Source organism: Hibiscus syriacus, unplaced genomic scaffold (assembly GCF_006381635.1).
Source record: "Hibiscus syriacus cultivar Baekdansim isolate YM2019G1 unplaced genomic scaffold, ASM638163v2 tig00112800_pilon, whole genome shotgun sequence".
Classification (NCBI taxonomy): domain Eukaryota; kingdom Viridiplantae; phylum Streptophyta; class Magnoliopsida; order Malvales; family Malvaceae; genus Hibiscus; species Hibiscus syriacus.
Window position 1 is genome coordinate 368,753 of NW_024063403.1, and position 21,261 is coordinate 390,013.

The 21,261-nt window shown below is 33.5% G+C and overlaps 2 protein-coding genes and 1 pseudogene across 2 annotated transcripts; all 3 read right to left on the bottom strand.

The window, feature by feature from the left end:
• Positions 1–454: 454 nt before the first annotated feature.
• LOC120183635 lies at positions 455–7,514 on the bottom strand (annotated as a pseudogene).
• Positions 7,515–9,194: 1,680 nt separating this feature from the next.
• On the bottom strand, positions 9,195–15,382 carry LOC120183636 (F-box/LRR-repeat protein 15-like). The gene is made up of 16 exons (XM_039188308.1): positions 15,205–15,382; positions 14,978–15,110; positions 14,659–14,758; positions 14,373–14,570; positions 14,018–14,288; positions 13,833–13,931; positions 13,642–13,730; positions 13,400–13,499; positions 12,654–12,824; positions 12,150–12,302; positions 11,890–12,050; positions 11,617–11,815; positions 10,819–11,282; positions 10,676–10,739; positions 9,826–9,912; positions 9,195–9,651 (listed from the first exon to the last, which is right to left on the bottom strand). Exons 1-16 carry the CDS (start codon positions 15,331–15,333, stop codon positions 9,571–9,573), a joined length of 2,499 nt encoding a protein of 832 aa, XP_039044239.1. The 5' UTR covers positions 15,334–15,382; the 3' UTR covers positions 9,195–9,570.
• Positions 15,383–15,437: 55 nt separating this feature from the next.
• On the bottom strand, positions 15,438–16,290 carry LOC120183637. Its single transcript, XM_039188309.1, has 2 exons — positions 16,151–16,290; positions 15,438–16,028 (listed from the first exon to the last, which is right to left on the bottom strand). The coding sequence occupies exon 2, from the start codon at positions 15,895–15,897 to the stop codon at positions 15,502–15,504; it is 396 nt and encodes a 131-aa protein (XP_039044240.1). The 5' UTR covers positions 15,898–16,028; positions 16,151–16,290; the 3' UTR covers positions 15,438–15,501.
• Positions 16,291–21,261: the final 4,971 nt, after the last annotated feature.

Consider the following 21,261-nt stretch of genomic DNA (forward strand, 5'->3'; position numbering starts at 1 on the left):
CATTTCGGGATTACACCAATCCAGGCGAAATTGCTTTTAAGGCAGTGACTTACATACCAAGACACAATAATCGTTTTGTTTGTCATTTTATTTCATTATTATTTGTTAGTCAATGCTAACGGGTTTTTCTTGCAGCAGTATTATTTTCTAACATTAGGAACATGGTTCAAGATTTTTTTTTAAATTCAGGTTATGATCAGGTCGGGTTATTTATTTATTATTTTTTGAAAGATAAAGTGAGGTATAGAGTGAACAATCCCTAACAATACCCCAATTGGATCAAGTGGAACCTCCTTATATCTGAGTAAAGTCAGGAGACAAGTGAAGGGACAGAATATATTCAGGTCAGATTCGGATAGACAAAAAATCTAACCCAGAAGATGAAAAGGATTATGATTATAATACATATGATTCTAATTCAATTAATGAAGAATTCGGTCAATGATCGAGATGGTCAATAGATAATAAGATTACCTTAATTTTCTACTAAATAAACTACTTACAAGTTGATCGGTCAAAAAGCACTGCCAGAAGCAATGCACCAGAGAGCTTCAGTGAGCTGCACAGCTTATCTGCATTCACAAAAGTACGAAAAAAGAAATAGTAATTGTTTCATTTGATCATTGTGGGTGGAAGATATACCAGCTCAGGATATTCATTCATCGGAGTGAAGCACTTTGTTAACTTGGACCAGCAGGCATTTGCGAAATTTTCGCCGGATTACTCTTCCGGCTCTTCTCCGACCCGTGGAGCCGTAACAGCAACGAATTGGTTACAACAAATATAGAGCTCAGGGCCATTAAACCACCTATTCGAACAGATATGTAAGATTGAAGCAGATCAGTTATAGTCGATGGAAACGGCATATAAAAGTAAAATTTTCCTTCACTTTTTCAGTTTACATACCGGAAAACGAGGGTGTCATGGCAATATCGTATTGGGGGAGTAAAACACCGGCCGCAATGGGGATGGAGACGATATTATATGCTATGGCCCATGATAAATTTTGGTACACTTTCGACATTGTTGCTTGTGCCAGATCCAGCGCATCTACTACCTGGGTAAAGCAAGGCTTAAGTTAGATGCTAGGGCCTAGGAATCAGACTGGTGTTTCTTCTGAGTGCACAAAATATAACTCTTCTATAAAAGTGTCATGCAAAAGCACAATTGACTTGGCTAAAAAGCTTATGGCATCAACAAGTTCGTCTACCGTGTCGCATGTAAACTAGAATTACGATATTAAGGAGAGCATACCTGGGAGAGTCTGTTTCCGAGAAGTATAATAGACGCTGCATCAGAGGCTGCAGTTTCTTGTGCTTCAGTCTGTAGAGCAATCCCCACATCCGCAAGGGCCAATGATGGAGCATCGTTAATGCCATCTCCTACCTTTTCGAGGAAAAAATATAAGCTGAATATATTTTCTAATCAAGCCACAATTTGTTAATCGAGTTGTTAAAGGATCCTAAACCTTTCTTCCAAGATACTTGGAGGTGTTACCTTTTGCTAGGGTCATCCACCATAATTTGTTAATCGAATAGAAGGAGAAAAAGGAAATTAATATGGTTATTTAGTTGCATCCACCATAATTAGGTGCGGTAACTCCATTTCTTGATCTCAGTCTGGAGACCAGGTGAATTTTAAGTATGCTTTATATTGTTAACGAATTCTAGAGGACGGGATGTTCTGGGAGAGAGATTTACCATTGCAATGTGATGTCCTGCAGTCTGAAGAGTAGATACAACTCTTGATTTCTGCTGAGGTGTCACAGATGCATTAACAAATTCACGTTCTATTCCAACTGTCTTCGCAATAGTTGCAACCGCCTCTTCCCTGTCTCCCGAAATAAGGATTGTTTTGATACCCTTCTGCTGAAGCCTGTAAATATACAATGCAACAAAATAACCACAAATAATAAATTTTAGGTTAAAAAGTAAGAATAGCACAAGGAAATGAAACATTTAAGTTGCTATTCTAGATGGAAACTTAAAGAATAAAGCTTCTATCCAATCATCAATGGAGAATATCAGTTGGGAATTGGCTACTAATCAAGACTTGAAATGCATGCCAAGCCAGACAAATGGAAGAACTCGTCCACGATTAAGAAAATGAAAAATTACCTACTCACAGTAGACTGAGCATCAGACCGCAAACAATCAGATATTCCTATAGCACCAATAACCCCTTCTCCTTCGCGTCCAACATAGACAACTGTTTTTGAATAGTTTGATGGTGAAGATGACCGATGCATTAAAGCATGTTGTAAATTCATCAAAGCAGATGGACTTGCTTTTATCTGGAAACGTTCGCTAACCCATTCTAATTTGCCAACTGCAACCAAACGTCCATTTACTTCAGCTAAGGTTCCAAAACCTGGTTCAAATAGTTGTCCTCTTGTTTCTGGGAGTGTCAAATTCAACAATTCTGCCTTATTTACAATAGCCTTAGCAATTGGATGTGTTACTGTTCTCTCTACTGCTGCAGCAGCTTGAAGAATTTCTGATTCATCATAAGTAAAGGAAGCCACTGAGGAGACAGTGGGTTTTCCTTCAGTGAGAGTCCCTGTCTGCACATTGAAAAGGAGAGTAATTTTAGAGTGCACTTCAACGTAGCACATTATATATATATATATATATATATATATTAGGGAGGGACGGACGCAAGATTTTATCTTAGAGGACGAAATTTTTAAATAGAAAATATCTAAAATATATATGAAATTGAAAATTTTAAGGGGTGACCACCTTCGGTCCATCCCTATATATATATATATATATATATATATATATATATAGAGAGAGAGAGAGAGAGAGAGAGAGGGAGAGGGAGGGAGCAATTATTTTCGATGGTAAAAGTACTTTGTCAAAAGCTACATGGTCTATATTGGCCAAGCGCTCCAGAACATCTGCACCTCTTATAAGCAGTCCTTGTCTTGCTCCTGACGTATTTCATTGCAGCAACATATAACAAAGTTAGTTGTTGCTTGTAAAATGCGGAGAAGGAATAGATTTATATAACCGGTATGTTATTCTTCAAATTTAACAGAAAATACATCAAAATCAAGATTTATTTACATGCTAGATAATTACCAAGAGAGGTGCCAACTAGGATTGCTGTTGGTGTGGCGAGACCCAAAGCACAAGGGCAGGAAACAACCTGGAAAGGTAAAATCGGCATTACAAACTGTTAGCGCAAATAAATTTTTTTTGCTCAAATCACTTTCTGTGACAATTCTCTGATAAAATTTTTACATTTTTCAAGCAACCATCTTGAAATGATACCAAGTAATTCTCACTATATTGAGATTACTGTCATAACAAATTAACTTTCTGGCAATCAAATGGATAAAAAATGCAAACATTCAGGCAACTAATATTTAGGCAATAAGCCGGTGAAGAAACAAAGGTAAACATAAGAAAACTCACTAAGACGTCCACCGCAAGTTTCAAACTCAAAAGTAAGGGATCTCCATCAGGGCCAGCAATATCATTGAGCAAAACATCTGGAAATATGTGCGACCCAACATAATACCTAGACACAAAAAGCAACATGGAGAGAGAGAGACAAGATTAGCTGGTAGGTACACAATAAGCGGGATGCTAAGAGAAAATAACACATCTATAAGCAACCAAAACAAAAGCCCACAGGACCAGCATTATCTGGTTTGAGTTAAAAAAAAGCATGGATAAAGGGTAACTCAAGAAATCAGAAAGTTAATGCAGAAAAATATACTTCTAGAATAAAACAAGGTTTTGGGAAAAACGCATACTTTTACAGTGTTTCCTTAAATTAATGACTCAGTTGTCACAAGTGTATGCCAAATGCTGGATCTTGGGGGGAATGATCAGGAGTGAGCAACAAGAAATGGAGTGAAGATAAAACTGATACACTTTGTCCATAGATAGGATTTCAACTATTTGAATTGCAGATTGAATGCCAATTACCCATTTTAGTTTTTTGGAAGTATCTACGAGATACAGAAATATATTGTAATAATAAATATATTAGAATCCCGTCTTGTCCATCTATTTTAAGAATCTAATTATTATCACTCTTTCTGAAGTTACATTAGAAGAAAAGACCCCATACCAAAAAGCAAAGGTTTCTGCGGACAGAGTCATTATGCTGTATACAAATGGCCCAGCTATAGCATCCGCGAGCCTTTGTACAGGTGCTTCTTGTCCTTGAGCATCCTCAACCTAAAAAATTGTTGCACATTTTTTAGTCGTTATAAAAGGAAGCAACATTTTGCTATTTGATATTAGAAATGAAACAAGAATGGAGCAATTATATCCTGTGCAGCAGACACATAGTGACTCATATCAAGCATCAGATGTGAGGGCATGACTGTATGACTATTAACTAGTCACTAATCCGATAAAAAAGGTTCATTAGGGCACTAACCATGCGTACGATCTTAGAAATAGTTGAGTTGGAGCCTGTGGAAGTTGCTTCTATTCTTAAAGGACCATCCTGAAGTAGAACATTCATAAACATAAATTATCGCATGGGTAATGGGATCAATCTAATATTCTTAAGATATAATTTATAAAATATCCGACTAATACCAACATTTAATCTTTCTGGAAAAAAAACTCATTCAGGTCTAGTCATTCCAAGAAATCCAGCTAACATGCATTTACTACAAAAGTTTATTCCTATATATCTGAAATAAGAAATGGTCAAGTATTTCTTACCCTTAAGTAAATGCTAGTGCCTAGCGGCATAATTCATAGCATTGCTAAATGTATTCCTCAAAATATCTTACCCAATTTATTGTTCCAGCTGAAACCATAAGATCTTTTTCCTTGAATACTGGAAGTGATTCTCCAGTCAGCATGGATTCATCAACCACACTTCTTCCTGCAAGAACTTTTCCCTGTGTAGGGAATTCTAATTTGAGCATAAGTACACAAATGCATGTGGTAAATTTAATTATACAGAGATTACAGAAGGTTCATCTTAGTCTCATATCATTATCAATATGTTGTTCGCTTTAACTGAAAATACAAAGGGAACGTCTGTGTATGGACCAAGTTATGAGTTAGACTATAGATGTACTAAATTTTAATTTAACATATTAACTTACATCTACAGGAATTGTTTCTCCAGGCAAAACTAACACAGAGTCTCCAACTCGAATATCATCTGAGGGGATCTCAATGCAAATAGCATCAGAGCAAAGTACAGAATCAGCAGAGGAACCAGTGTCTGATGAAGTAATCACGAGTCTTGATTGAGTCGATATCAATGACTGCAAAAACAATGATCTAATGTGAAATCAATCAAATGAAATTAAGAAGAGTGATATTGTAAAAGCATGTTATATAACTAAATCTTAGTTTTAAGGATCCATAGTCTGTAAGCCAGGAGGCATTGATCACCAAGCATGACAATAAGTATAATAACACCACAAGAAAGTAATTTAAGACTCACTAAAAGTTCATTCATGTCGCAGGATGCACTAATCCTTGCTCTTTCTTCCAAAGAACGTCCCAGGAGCACAAAACCAAGAAGCATGACCTGCATGCCAAGATACAGGAATGCTTCATGAGAAGCTATAATCAACCAAACCAAAATTAACAGACTTCCCATCTAAATGGCTTCAGCATTAAAGAAATAATGAAGAAAAAGAAAACTTATTGTTGTGGGCAAAAATATAGTAATGGAAATATTGTAAATAATGATCTAGGCAACCTATATTATGACACTTTGGAATAGTTACAGAGGCAAGGAAAAAATATTGAAAATTTCTAAATCTTTTTCTATCGTCTTCTTTGTCTCACTCATCTTCTTGTCCTTGTTCTTCTATTCTCTATTACTTATTATCTCAGGTTCTTAGCTAATTTTGACTTGGCCTGTATCACTTATTATGATATTTGGTAGCTATAGGAGAACCATGATTTAAAAGATAATTCCTGGAAAGGAGTAAAAGTAGGGGAAATCACCGGTTCATCAAAGAATGAAGCATCCCATTCAAGTCCAGGGTCAAGAAGTGAGACCTACAAGAAAAAGGCAAATATATGCACCAACGGAACTTAGCATATCATGTACATGATTCCATTCTGAGAAAACCAAAGAAAAGAGAAGAAGAAAGAAAAATCTCACTGCACTAATGATAAATGCAGCAAATGATCCAAACCCCACAAGAGAATTCATATTGGGTGATCCTTTCTTGAACTACATTAATCCATCAACTAGCAAGTCTGCAAAACATTTTTGACAACTTAAGTCAACCTTCACTCACTGGTCACTAGTGACAACAGCGTTAAGACACTTTGGAAAGAGTTTTGCTATTAACTGCCTTAAGACCAACAAACATATTCCTTAAATATCGGTTGTATTTGGAAACTTCAATTTCAAAATTAGTTTAGAATTATATGATAAAACATATATTGATGTAATTTTAAGAATTGTTTTTGAAATTCATGAAATTGTGCATGCCCACTTAGTAGCTCTCAAACCAAGGACGAAAAAACAACACTCCCTTCTATCATTAAGGCTACTCAATGGTCAATCGGTTCATTCTCGCAATTTCTATAGCAAAAAAATACAAACCCAAGGTTTCAAATCCATATTTCCAAACAAAGAAATTTCTTAAATACCAGCTAAATACATGTTAATGCATGTGAAAACAATAAGGGATAAAAACAGCAAACCTCTTCCAGGCCCCAACAAAGCCGTCAAAGCCAATCCACCTTTAATATAAGAATTATGGAGGACCTCCAAAAACGATCCTGAATACATAATTAAATCAAGGGCATCAATATCACATTTCAAATTTAAATAAGAAATTGAATGTATTGAATTAGATTAAATTGAATTACCATGGCCGATATGAATCCCTAGCGAATGCAAAAAATGTGAAGCATGAGCCCCACAACATAGCGCCACCAATGTCCAAGCAAAAGCCACTCGATTCCTACTCTTCACCAACAATTCATCTTTCTTCTTCGAAATTTCCTTCCATTTCCTTACATTCTCCCCGATTCCGAGCCCCGAAACCCTCCTCTTAGCCGTGAACCCGCACTCGCTCACGCGCTGAGCTATACTCTCCGCAACACTCTCCACGGTGTCGCTCTCCATCACCTCCTTCCTCAACTTTATCGCCGCTGTCTCGGTCAACAAATTCACAACTACCGATTCCACTCGCTCGTCGGATGAGATAACTGATTTGACTCGGGACACGCATCCTCCGCACATCATACCGTTGACATCAAGGAGAACCGACGAATCTTTAAGCTTAGACGATTCCTCCGGCTTTAATCTAGTCTCCAATGAATTGTACAAGACTAATCCAGGAATTGACTGAGGCCGAAAATGGAAACGTAGGTGACATCGTCGTTTCTGCAAGTCAAAGCTGTCTACTTTGAGTTTCGAGCCATTACCGAAACAGAGCTTTGGCTGAGTTGATAGAGAGAGCCTTAACAGATTCTCCGCCATAGACATTGTTTGTTCGCATAAGAAGACAACAACAACAAAGAACGCACTGAAATTTGAGGAAGACGATCCTTGATGAAACGAACGACGAGCACCACAGCTCGATAATTTAAAACGATTATCCAATTACATTACGCCACGTAATTAGAAATATATCCGCATGCTTTTTTCGTTGCAAATATTACATCAAAAACTCCACCTAACCTTTGTGGTCTATATTCTACGCGCCAGCCACGTCAGCCTGAAATCCGGATTCAATTATAATTTTGATAAATTATGCGTTTAGTGATTAAACTATCAATTTTAATCTGTTTTAATACCTAAACTTTTAATTTCTCCAAAATAATACCTAAAATTTAGTTTTTGTTTCATTTTAGTACTCCATTCAAAATTTAACGTCTAATTTTGAAAAAAATGAAAGTTTTGTACTAAAACGGACTAAGACTAATAGTTTAGGTACTAAACGAGTTAAATTTTTAATAGTGGGATACCCTATAATTTTTTAGGATAAAATATTTTTGTCCCTGAACTTGGTAACATTTATCAATTAGGTCCTTCAATTTGTTTATCCGCATTAACCTCTAAAATTGAGAATTTTTTCTCATTTAGTCCTTTTGACGTGTCACACCGGTTTCAATGCTCTTGGCTTCTTCTTCTTCTTCTTCTTCTTTTTAAAACAATGGCAACTGAATTTCATTAATAAAAATAAAGGAATCAAAATTACAACGCATCCAAAGTGAATTGAAAACAATAGTCATCAAAACCTCTTACATAAAATAAAAACATTAAACTCAAAGATACGAAGAGATTGAAACCTTCCTAACATAAAAACAATCTAATAACCTTCTTAAAACTCTTTGTCGATGTGATAAAGGAGTTGTGAGCGAACCAAACAATTTGGCTGACTGCTTCACTATACAATTCTGATTATATCGAAAAACGACCATTTACAAAAGAGGGGATCTAACAATACGTGACCATCGACAAGCCAATCAGAAAACAAATGTTGTGAGGATCTTTGTGGAAGCACCAACACGACCGCAGAAGTATGCGAAAAACTTACCGAGAACGTGTCACAAGAGCAGAGAAAAGCGTTTCAAAAAGACATATATTCTTATTTAAAAGAATTAAGAAAAAAACAAAAGCATAATATGAGAAAAGAAAAGAAAAATAATAATCACTGGTGGTCGGCAATTAATATTAAGATTAATATCGTCACTGGTTAAAAAAAACAAAGGAAGAGAATAAGACGACAGAAGAATATTGAGAGAGAAAAATTCTCTTGGCTTCTTCTTTTGTTTGCTTTTCTTTATTTAATAATCTTTGGGATGACATTATCTTTCTTTATTTAGTCATCTCTGAGATATATATAAATAATTCTGTAATTCTGTATTATTTTGGTCGGTTCAGTACTTTATAGAATGGCAAATGAAGAACGTGTATAGATTCGAGAACAACGTAAGCGTGAATTTTGTCTAAATCTATTTTGTTCAAACATATTATAATTACCAAACGTTTATGTTCTAAAACGAACCAAAACCGATAGTTAATAACCCGTTCAAAATTTAACATTAAATTTTAATTTTTTTTAAAGTTTAAGTTCTAAAACGAACTAAAACCAATAGTTAATGTACTAAACGCATATTAAGTTTTTAATGACGAAATACTAAAATAAAACAAAAATTAAACATTAAATATGATTTTTTAAAAAAATTAAAAATTCAGATACTAGAACAAACCAAAATTAATAGTATAGATACTAAATGCGTAGTTCACCCAAGAAGAAAAAAGAATTACATAAATGTATGACAGCCTACAAATTTGAGTTTAAATTAACACAATCAAATATAGAGGCATAGAGACCACTGTTACAGTATACTACCCTAATGTAATTTTAGGGTTTAAATGGGGGCGGCTCCCACCTCCCCCGTTGCAGTTCCTTCTGTCAATAGGAAAAAAATCAATAAGTCCATACACGTACATGCACACGTAAATATATCCGAAAAGGAGACATGGAGCAATGGTGAATGATTATTTATTTACACACAGAGGCAATCATCAGAAAATATCAAGCTGTTGCTGCTGTGATATCCGCTTCCAAAGTGAAATCGAAATTCTCGGACCGCATTCACATCATGCAGGTGACAAACTATTATAAATACGCCTCAAGCTGGGGCAAACAGCACGAAATGTTCCCGTACTCGTCGAGTAAATCTATCACTCACAGCGTTAGAAACATTAACGAACTATATAAGGGACGATATACCGAGCTTTAAGCGTTTGAATGAAATTGCAAAGGAAACTTAGAGCAGCCAGTGAACCGATAGAAGGTAAGGACTTTCAGTGATGCGAGCAAAGAAGTAAGGAAAGCAAGAAAAATGCCCTCACCTTCGGACAAAAACGAACATCCAAAGTCTCCAGCATGCCACACCGTGATATAGCAACTTCAACAGCTTCTTCCTCAATGTTGCAAGACTTAAAATGGCCATTATGCAAAAGGAAATAAATGAATATAAAAGCATTGCACATATGATTGTGTGTTACAACTGACAAATGAATCAAAATGGCTTGGCATGAAGGAAACAGGAATCTGAAAAGAGGATTTAGAGCCAGGAAGCGTACTCCATGGAAAAGGCAACACATTCGGAGTCGGCAAAATTGATAACTTTTACATCAAATTAAAAAGGCAACTTTCACACCATATTACATCAGGCAAAACCAAAAGAACTACTTATGCCTAGTAAAAACCAAGCATCTTTAAGAATATACTCCTCAAATGAAAATCACCAGAACATAGGAGTAAAAAGCTGCTCTAAAACCTTTCTGGTGCAGACAGGTTCTTCCAAAAAGCAATGCGCTGGTTGGCGGTGGAGGAAAGTATTAAAGTTGTGGGACGAAGGCACGAAGCTGCAGTTATGTTTCAAAAGTTGGATCAAGACAGAAAGTTACTGCTGCTAATATATGGGAGGGAATGGAACTAAGAGTGCAAAAGTTGTTTGGCAAAGAGTTATTTGGTTCCCTTTTCATATTCCCAAACATGCTTTTATTTGTTGGATGATCATACTAGACAGGCTGCCAACGAGAGAGGCTCATTCGGATGGGATTGCATATTGAAGGGCACTGCTTGATGTGCCAAGGTCATTTGGAAGATAAGAACCATTTGTTTGCCAGTAGTAATTTTGCAATAAAAAACACTTGAAACATGTGGTTTCGAATACTGAGAAATGAGGTTGCTTACCTGAAGAAAGAGACTAGTCAGTCTAGGACAACTGAGCTTCAAAACTTCCAAAGAACAACAATTGCTGCATTCGGATATGGGCAGAAAATCTTAGGACTAAATAAACAAATAGAAACCATAATTAAAGAGGAGAATTTACATACCTTAGATTAAGAAAAGTCAAACTGAAACAAACAAGATCAGCTTCCTTTAAATTGGCTGACAAAGAAAGATTTAGGGATGACATATGGAAACAACGAGCTGCTGGCGGGATGAGCACTTTCCTAATATTGGGACAGCCTACACAGTTCAGGTTCTGCAGTAAGCGGTTCCCTTGCTTGACTTGTTCATCGATGTTCTCAAAAGAGAACATGCTAGATCCATCACGTACACCACGGAACTCAAATCGGCTAGCAGTAGAACCCCAATTCAGGTCATGCATATGTGTACATCCATTCAAGCTCAAATGGGTAAGGTATGTGCAAGAAGCAAGAAGCTCCTCTACGGCAGTTTGGCACAGGGTACCATATGACAAATCCAAATCCTGAAGTTCTCGTAGAGCACCTTCCTTGTAAAGAGGCTCCAATGATGAGTCAGATAGATATTTGCAAGCTTGTAATTTTAGCACCTAAAAGAAAGAAAAGGAAAAGTAAGCAAAAGAATATGGAATGAAATATGGAAAACACGGAGCATCCAAAATAATTAAAGAATTTTCTTAGAATTGCTTTAATGATATGAGAGAAACAACGAAATGGATGTCATGAGTGAAAATTATCCACAAAAGTGACTAAAATGGTATTAGCATTTTAGTTGAAAACCCAGAATCATTAAGAGCACAAACTGACGCAACATTCATGCATTCATCAGGTACTGGTAGTACAATCAACTGAACAAGAAACAACTCAATTACGCCATGTATGGCCCATCAATTCATACTTATATATCAAGGATTTACAAGTTACCTTGAGCTGCAAACAAGACTCAAAAACAGGCTGCAAATTTGTCAAAAAGGTATATGACAAATCAAGTATCGTTAAATTCGGAAGCCAGCGCAAAGAGTAAAGACCCTCAAAACCAATGGATGGGCATGACATCAATATTAAAGACTCGATCAGAGGGCAGGAAGCAGCGGTTGCAGATAAGCAATCATCCTTAAGTTGGCTGCATGCAAAATCAAATACAAACATCAGCCATGGAACAGAGTAAAGATTACAAAAAAAGGTAACAAAACAAACCTGCAAAAAGAAGCATCAAGAGATGTCAATAGAGGACAGTTTATGGATGCTTCAGATAAGACGCCACATCCTTTCAGCTCAAGTGACACCATATAAGGAGCATCTATTCCGAGGGTGTTCAGTTTGGGACATATTCCAAGATTAAGTGACAGAAGAGCCACCTAAAAACAGGGAAATTCTCAGGCATTATATTTTATATATGGTAAGAGATTGCATGCAAGTTGATAACACAAAAGTAATTTCAGATAAAGTAAACTTACAGGACAAAATGAAGCTCTTTCCAGTCGGTCACAGCCATCTAAACATATTTTCTCAAGACATGGACATACAAGATCCAGAGTAGTAATTGCACGACAACCAACCAGTGATAGACTGACTAAAGATGTACTGGAGAACTGCAATGCTGTCAAGATCTGGTAAAGATTAAAAACAAACAAAGATCTTTGTCAGAAGCCAAAATAATGACTCGTAACGATCCAGACAAGAAACGATTAAAGAATATTGGTAAACGATGTTAGATACAGACCGGACCTCAGATAAATCTATAGCACCATTGAAAGTGACCAAAGAGCTGAGATAAAACCAATCTTATAGATCTATATCATCTCAAGCCTATTATCACTCTGTCTTTGAAACGTGTATCTATTATCTTAAGTCTCATTTATCACCCAATCTTTCCAAGTTCCCCTAGTAAGGCCCTTATCCATAGACATACATGAGATAAGAGAAAATACCAACTATACAGGAAGAACCTATTCGCAAACCTCACAATTATCCAGAACCAATGATTTTAGCATAGGGCATCCACCACCATCACTAAAGACGTTGCAAATAGAATTTGTCAAAGATGCACAATCTGTGAGATCTACTTCTTGCAAATCCCGACACTGCAATGCCAACATTGTCAAATTTTCCTGCTTCTGCAATGCTAATTTCTGCATTTTCATGAAACCATCTCAATAAGTCAAACTCTTATCAACAACTAGATCTGTAAAAGAGACGAGACAGATCGCAAGCTACTTGAGTTTGACTCGGTCAAAGCTCAGTCAATACTAGAGCTCAAACTTGACTTGAGTTCTTAATGAGCCAAAATGAGCTACTTGATACCCGATTCGAAAAGCACACAAACAACTCGAAAAAATAATATATTAAAATTTTAAATTAAATTATTAATAATATTAACATTTATATTTTTTTATAAAAAAAAATATAGTGTAAGGTTTTCATATACTTAAGGTTCAAGTTCGAGCTCAAGTTTGAGCTTCAATCGAGCTAAGCTTGAGAATGCTTCAAGTTTTTTCGAGCTCAATTCGAGCTTCAATTTTTTATTATGAATTCAAATCGAGTTTGATAATTTTAAGCTCGTGAGTTTTCGAGTCGAGTAGAGCTCAACTTTGAACTTTTTGAGTTGAGTCAAGCTCAGCAATACTCGAGCTTGACTCAGCTCGTTTACAGCCCTATCAACAACCAGGACAACAATTACGATTAAATGGTGCATTAAAATAAATACCTGAAGTGCATTTGAACTGATGTTAATGCGATGGAGTGCGACACATTTGGACACCGTTATTGATGATAGCATGGAACATTGTACATTCAGGTCAGAAAATCTGCGTGGTAGAAATTATCAATTATTATAAAATAAAGACAGGGGGAATGAAAAAGAAAAACAAAAGTCCAGCCAAAAACAATGGGGCAATCTTTTGGATATTGGTAATAAAATGAAAGGGGAATTGATGTAAAAAAATATACTTTCGACAATGAACAAGTCGAATTTTCTGCAAACGAGGAAGATCCAGTGACACTGATGTCAACGTGTGGCAATTATCAAGTTCCAATTCCTGCAACAGATAAAAGAATCAGTACAGACAACTAGAAAAATTTAATAGGGATAGAAAAAGCATCTAGGTAGCAGCAATATATAAGAGAAAAATGATTCAAACCTCCAACATATAACTGTATGCTATTGCACCCATTGAAGCCGAAGTGATACCCTCACAGTTGTCAAGCTTAAGAACCGTTAACATTGGTAGTCTTACAGACTTCACAGAAAGAAAATGCATCAAAATATGGCTTAACCAGAAAGCGGCACTAATTAGAACTAAATTAACCATTTGCAAAATCTGACCTCAAGAGATATGTTAGGACAATATGACGAATTCAGAACATGGAGAACAGAACAAGAGCGAGCTATTTCTTGCAATGTTTCATCACTAACACACGAACAATTTGACATGTCTAAAGACTCTAATTGAGGGCAAGAAGTCACTGCGGAACGAATTGCTGCATCTGTAAGTTTGTGGCATGCGCTTATATCAAGCAGCTGTAAAAGGGGGCAATTAAGGGCTGCCTGTGCCATATTACTACGTTTCAAGGACAAACTCTTTAATAGTGGGCACCTGCAAAAGATCAGATGTTAGCATAGCGGAAGAACAGATTGACATCAAAATATAGTTTACAATCAAATCTAGATTTTGCTTCACCTGATGGATATACGCATCACACGGCATTTAGTTACTTTCAGATCACATAACCTATCATGGTTAATAGGTATCTCTTGACCACCATCACCGAGAATAGCATCATTCACATCCAAACTCCTTAACATACTACACTCAGTCAATGCATGGAAAAAGGCATCCCCTAGTAGCCCTTTTCCCAATGTTAAAGCCTCAAGATTTCTACCAATCAGAAATTTTTATACATATTAATAAGAGGCTGTGCAAAATTCATTTTATTAGAATATAAAATATTTCAACAAAATATTACCGTAATGAATTGACAGCTTTCATAACAAGAAGGTGCATGCTAGGAGTGCCACTCAGGTTCACTTCAGTGGCATTTGGATATCTCTGACAAATGTCATCAACTGCAAGATCAAAATGCAACGTTATTGCATTCTGGCATCCAATTTCATTACATCAATGTACCATTTTCTCATGCAAAATAATATTATAATCGAATACCCATATAGTTTTCTTATCTAAAAAGTAGTGTCAATTCCAAGCAATTTCTAAACTTTGTTTGGAGCACACTGTTTAAACTAAATGAGAACTAAGTAAAGATATTGAGCAAATCTGAGACTCACATTGTTCAAGAGATATATTCCGGTTTTCAAAGTTCAAACATCTCCAAAAATTCTCATGAGCACTAGCTGATCGCCACTGCCTACAAATCATGGCAGCATTACAAAGATTACGATGATCCAAGAAGGAGAACACCTAAAAAAAAGGAAAACAAACAAAAGGCTCAATAATATAAAACAATACAAAAAATAATAAAAACTGAAATAGTGTAATTAATCAATCTGCCTACCATATGCAATAAATCATCAGTTAGATCCATTCGAATCTCAAAATCTTCAGCTTTCAAACCACCTTCATTTTCCTCCTCATTCCCACCTTTTCCATCAAAAGGATGGCCATCACTCTCATTATTCGACATGAAATTGTGATAAAATAACCCATTATTAGACGAAATTGATAAGCATTGTTTGATACTATAATCTCTCTCTGCTGATAAGTAAGAGGTGCTGCAATATAAACTTCTCAGAATAAGTATGAAAACAGAATAAATTTCTTCAAAAAAGTTGTCTAGAGTAATCTAGTTAACTCACTGATATAAGGTGTGGACTTTAGCTCGCTTGTGGTGCGAATCGTGGTGTTCACAATCATTTACGGCAGCTGAAGAGGAGGCGCAAGTCTCACCGATGAAAGAACGCGAGAAGCCAACTGAATGGCGCAACATAGAATCGACCCAGTTCCCACCGTATCTCGTGGCGGTGGAATTTTCTTGAAACGACAGCACCGTCTCGTCTCCCTGTCGTTGACTGTTAAGGGTTCTGTTTAGGGAAACAGATAGACCGGCGGAGGCTTCTTCGTCGCTGTCATTTGCAATATTACCCTCAATGTCGTCGACATTTGCCAAAAAACCCTCCTTCATGGTTCCTCCCCGTTGATTATTGTGCCCTTCGTCGTCGATAAACCAAATGCAGCACCAAATCTTCATACACCCGGAGGTCAAAACCCCAACCCCTCCACTAAACAAAGAAAAACCCTAACTCACAATCCTCGACATTTCATTCCCTGAAAAAAATGATATATTTATTTCTTTTTCAGTGCTCAGCTCTCTTGGGATCCCTATCAATTTTTCACAAAGAAAGCGATTTCGATGCTTCAATCTTTCAGAAAATCCAAAAAAGAAACGATTGATACATACAAACAAAGAGACGGAGCTGTGAACTTTAGAGAGGGGAACTAACACGGCCGGATCTGATCGGATCTTTAAGAGCTGGTAGTTAAAAAGATCACTTCATTGCTCTTTAAGCAAGCAATAAAGATTAATAGAAGAAGGGACCGAAGCTTACGGGTGAAACAATCCGAGAATTTGTGCTATTATTCAAATTTAGGGTGTGTTGTTTGCCGTAGTTTGAATTACGGAATTGGTTTTCTCTAAGTTATAATATTTATTTCACGTAATTCGTTTTTTGAAAAATATTTTTTCGTGTTTGTTTTATATAATTGATTTTTCAGAATATAATTTATTTTCCTAGTAATAGAATTTCTTTTATATTTTTTGTAAAATGACTTACGGATTCATTTTTCGTAAGTCATTTTTTAAACTTTTCATTTTAAAGAATAAATATTCAAAATAATTTTATTTTATAAATTTAATATTAATAAAATATTTTAATATTATTTATTTATTCATATTTATAATATAATATTATATTTTTAATATTACATAAAATAATCAATTATATTATAATAATATAAGATATTTTATTTTTATTTTAATAATATATAATAAAAATTTATATATTTAATAATGAATAATATTATTTATATATTTAAATAATATTTTAATAAATATATTTAAAATAAACTTAATTAATATTTTTAAAATATAATATAACACTATTACTTTAATAAATAATTTATAATATTTATAATATTTTATTTCACTAGAATATACAAAAATTATTATTTTTAATAATAAAAAAGTTTTATGATAAATAATATTATTTATTGTATTTAATATTTGTAATAAATAATTTTTAAAAAACTCTTCAACTAGTAGAAAAAAGGTTTAAATAACATATTCCAAACATCATAAAACGTTTTTCAGATGTTTTTCAGAAAAATGTAATTCATTTTACGGAAAACATTTTTCATAAATGTAATTCATTTTCCAGAATTTAAATTCCAGTAATTCAAATTCCAATAATTTAAATTCCAGTAATTTATTTTCCGAAAAACCAATTACAGCCAAACAAACAGATTAAATGGAATAACTGTACTTTTTTCTTTCTTTTTCCCCTATTTTCTGATTTTATTCAAGACAACGGGCAATGGAAATTTTTCTTGTGTTTTTATGAGAGAGAGAACGACACCGTTTAGGATTGGATGGTATGGATAGTCTCTATTTGATTTTGTTGTGTTCAAAACAAATATTTATATTATTATTTTAAATAAATACAAATCAATATCTATTCAAAAATAAATTGTCAATTGACATTGAACGTTCACAATCTTAACATTTTCAATGCTTAAACTCGAGACCTCAAGGAATAAAAACAATTCATTTACCATTAAAGTCTAAGATAATTATAAACTTTAGAATATATATTTTCAACATATTAAATTTAAACTAGAGTATACTAATTATAATATATATATATATATAGTCTAAAGTAATATATATTAAAAAATTAAATTTATTAACGGAGTATACACACTATATAGATGTAACTATTTAAACTCATAATTTCTATAAAATAAATTCTCTTTTATCACTAACACTACATATAATAAATATATCTCACATTGAATTTAGAGAATCATTTGGTGTTGAATTGATGTCTAAATCGCTACTTATATTAATTTAGAATTTGATATGTAATTTGAGGATTTTGTATAAATTTAATTAGAGATATATAATTCAAATTTGATGAATTTTGGTTTGATATGATTCTATAAGGTTATTTTTATTTTACTAGAAAAATTAAATAAAGTCGATCGAATTTGAATTTAAAGTTAATTTTTTTTATCTAACATGAAATATGAATAATACGATAATTGTCATTTATATATTTAAGAACACTTGCTATAATATCTCGTTATATATATTTCATTAATTAGGTCCTATTTTATTTAATAAAAATGAGAATTTATATATGTGTAACTGTGTAAGTATGTGTCGGAGTGTAAAATCTTACTTTAAAAGTTTAGTTTTTTTAGATTATTGAGAAAATATTATTATTATAATTATATCTAAATATATAAGAAATAATTATATTATAGATCGAGCCATGTCGAAGGTCTTTTTATCTTAAATATGATGTAACTTTATCCTAAAAAATATATAACTCGACCCAAACTTTTTTTTTTTTAAATAAACTTTATAAGATTATATCATATCAAAATCCATCAAGTTCGTATCTCATTCTCGTACCCATCCCTACTTTAAATATATATCAAATAAAATGATTACAATTAGAATAATTTAACATGCATAAATATTATGATATTTATAATTAATACACAAATACATTTATTAATACAAAAATATTTTTTTATATCTATTAATACACAAATAAATCTATTATAATTAGTTTCATGATATTTCCAAAATCTCATATATGAAAAATATTATGGGTTTAAACATTGTCGAAACAATAATTTATTTTTTTATAATTTTCGGCAATAATTTTTAAATTATCACAAATATAAATCTCGAATTAGAATTTACTTCATATATTATTGATTTTTTTTTATTGATTTTAACTATTTCCCATGCCAACTTTCTCATTATTTATTTATGACATAAAAATATAAAAAAATAATATACTATTTTCCTATTTGTTACTTTTTAAATTTAATATGATTATAGTAAATGTCAAATGGTTTTCTGATTAGGAAACACGTGGGTCCCCGATAATTCCAGATCAACGATAAAGAAGAGATATGGAAAGAGATCCGACGGTTGACAACGGTTAACTCTTTGGTTCTTTCTAAATGGCCGTCCACCCCCGTTCCAAATACGTGTGAAAACGGGTATCGTTACTTGTTACCCAAGTATTCTTTAAAAATGTTACACTAGGTTGGCATTATGTTTTAATAAAAAAAAACAATTATTGATTAATTAGTCTCGGTAGTTAAGATGAGTGTTATCCCTAAAAATTTTGAATTTGAACAGTTATTTTTGTAGAGTACGTGTGATGTAGTAGTTAAGAAAGATTTTAAATGGATAATACTTTATAATCACATCGGACTAAGAAAAAAGTTATACCGTTTAAGAAATGGGGTTGAATTAGGGATAAATATGGATCCAGTCAGGTTTTTAACCTACTCGAATCTAGTGTGCATATCATAATATTTACCAATCACCTTATTCGATCCAAAAATCAACTGAATTTTTGAAGTAAAATTCACACTCGTATTTGCTCTGATCGGTCTATATCAAGGGTATTCAAAATCGTATACTCACATTTTTTAGGTCCCCGAAGTATCGGGTACGCGGTTCTCCGGGTAGTATATTTGTCGACCCGTGACATATCCCAAGTCCTGGTAGCCGTAAAATTCGGGTATTTATATTTTTGGGTCACGAGTATCCCATTTATCTTTTTTTTTTAAAATTTAAAATTTATTTTTTTAAATCATATAAAAAATAAAAAAGAAATTTAAAAGTTCATCATACAAAATTCATACATAAAAATTAGTGATTTAAAGTTAGTTTTAAAGATATATATAAAAGTTTATTTCCAAAAATAACAAATTAAAATTATTAATATCGATCATGATTTTTTTAATCTCATATTGACAAATTAATAAAAAGTTTTTGTAAATTGTAAAATTTAAAAGTACATAATACAAATCTAATAAAAAAATTAAGGATTTAAATTTAATTTTAAGGTAAAAATATTAAGGAACATGAAATAAAAATATAATTTAAACTAGAAATATATATGTATATTAATATTATCGGGTAGGGTCAAGTATATGGTTATAAAAAATTCAGTCTAGACTCGGCCCAACTACTTGGAAAAATCACGGTTCGGGTAATTTTTTAGAGAATTATCCGATATTTTTAGGTTCGGATCGATGGACCATATCAACGAGGTCGAGTCTTTTTTAACACCTCTAGTCTATATATATAAGAGATAATTATATTTTTATCTCGGATTAAAAAAAATTCACCATGGATCTAATTAAAACCTAATTTTTAAAAAAAAGTTATAATTTAAATCAAGTCAAAACTCATCAAATTCGAATCTTATATCTATCCCTATTATTTGAGGACAACTGCGAATGGACTTTCATTCGGTAAACCATTTTTACTTTCTACAAGGCCAATAGCCAGTTAATGTTGGCCTTTATCAACGGGCTTAAACCATTTTTAATGGATAACTAGCTAGGGGACAGCTACTCATGGACTATATTTAAATATTACCTAAAAATGGTTTAGAACCAATGGGATCACATAATGTCTCTAGTCTGTATACCTACTGTTGCCTTCACAGAGTGCTTTGCACCTTTCTTCCTAGGCAGAAGCATGAAGCATGAAGCATGAAGCATGAAGCATGAAGCATGAAGCATGAAGCATGAAGCATGAAGCATGAAGCATGAAGCATGAAGCATGAAGCATGAAGCATGAAGCATCCAAGGACAAAAGCTCAAGGGACTACTCAAAGTTTTCCCGGCACGAACCAAGTAACTTCGATGATAAAAGAATATTATTATTTCTTGAGGTTTTGGGTTCGAGTACCAAGAATATAAGGAGTGTTTGAGTTATCTTTAAATATATACTACCTTGTACTTACTTCAGATTAATAAAAAAATAATTTATTTTCCTAATCAATTCAATAATGACACTACCATTTTCGTCTAATGACAGGTGTAATTAACAAATTTTAACCACTAGTGATTAAAATGAAATGAAACTTAAATTTGATTCATACATGTTTTGTTATTGGTACGGTTGTAAACGACATGAGTTGAGCTTGAGACTCGAAAATTATAAAATGGAGTTCAACTTGAAAACTCGTAAGTCGAAAATTATCAAACTTGACTTGAACTCGAAAGCATGATCTGAAGCTTGAAATGGAAAAAAAACTTGAACTTAATTCGATTGAAACCTCAACTTCAAACTCGAACCTGAACCGTACATACATGCAAAATCTTATACTGTATTTAAAAAAATTAACACATAAATGTTAATATTATTAATGATTAATTTTTTAAAAAACCAAATCTTAATATATTACATTTTCGAACTGTTCGCGAACTTTTATAGTTGAGTATCAAGTAACTCGTTTCGGCTCGTTAAGAATCTGAGTTGAGCTCGAGTTAAGTTCATTCAAGTTAAGTATTT

Excerpts from the sequence above, each read along its gene's own strand:
- LOC120183636 (XM_039188308.1), bottom strand. The coding sequence starts at position 15,333 with ATGTCGAATAATGAGAGTGATGGCCATCCTTTTGATGGAAAAGGTGGG. Across the intron at positions 10,740-10,818 it reads TTGACTTTTCTTAATCTAAG|CAATTGTTGTTCTTTGGAAG; the intron begins GTATGTAAATTC and ends ATCCGAATGCAG. Across the intron at positions 9,652-9,825 it reads ATGTTCGTTTTTGTCCGAAG|ATTTACTCGACGAGTACGGG; the intron begins GTGAGGGCATTT and ends TGTGAGTGATAG.
- LOC120183637 (XM_039188309.1), bottom strand. The coding sequence starts at position 15,897 with ATGAAGATTTGGTGCTGCATTTGGTTTATCGACGACGAAGGGCACAAT.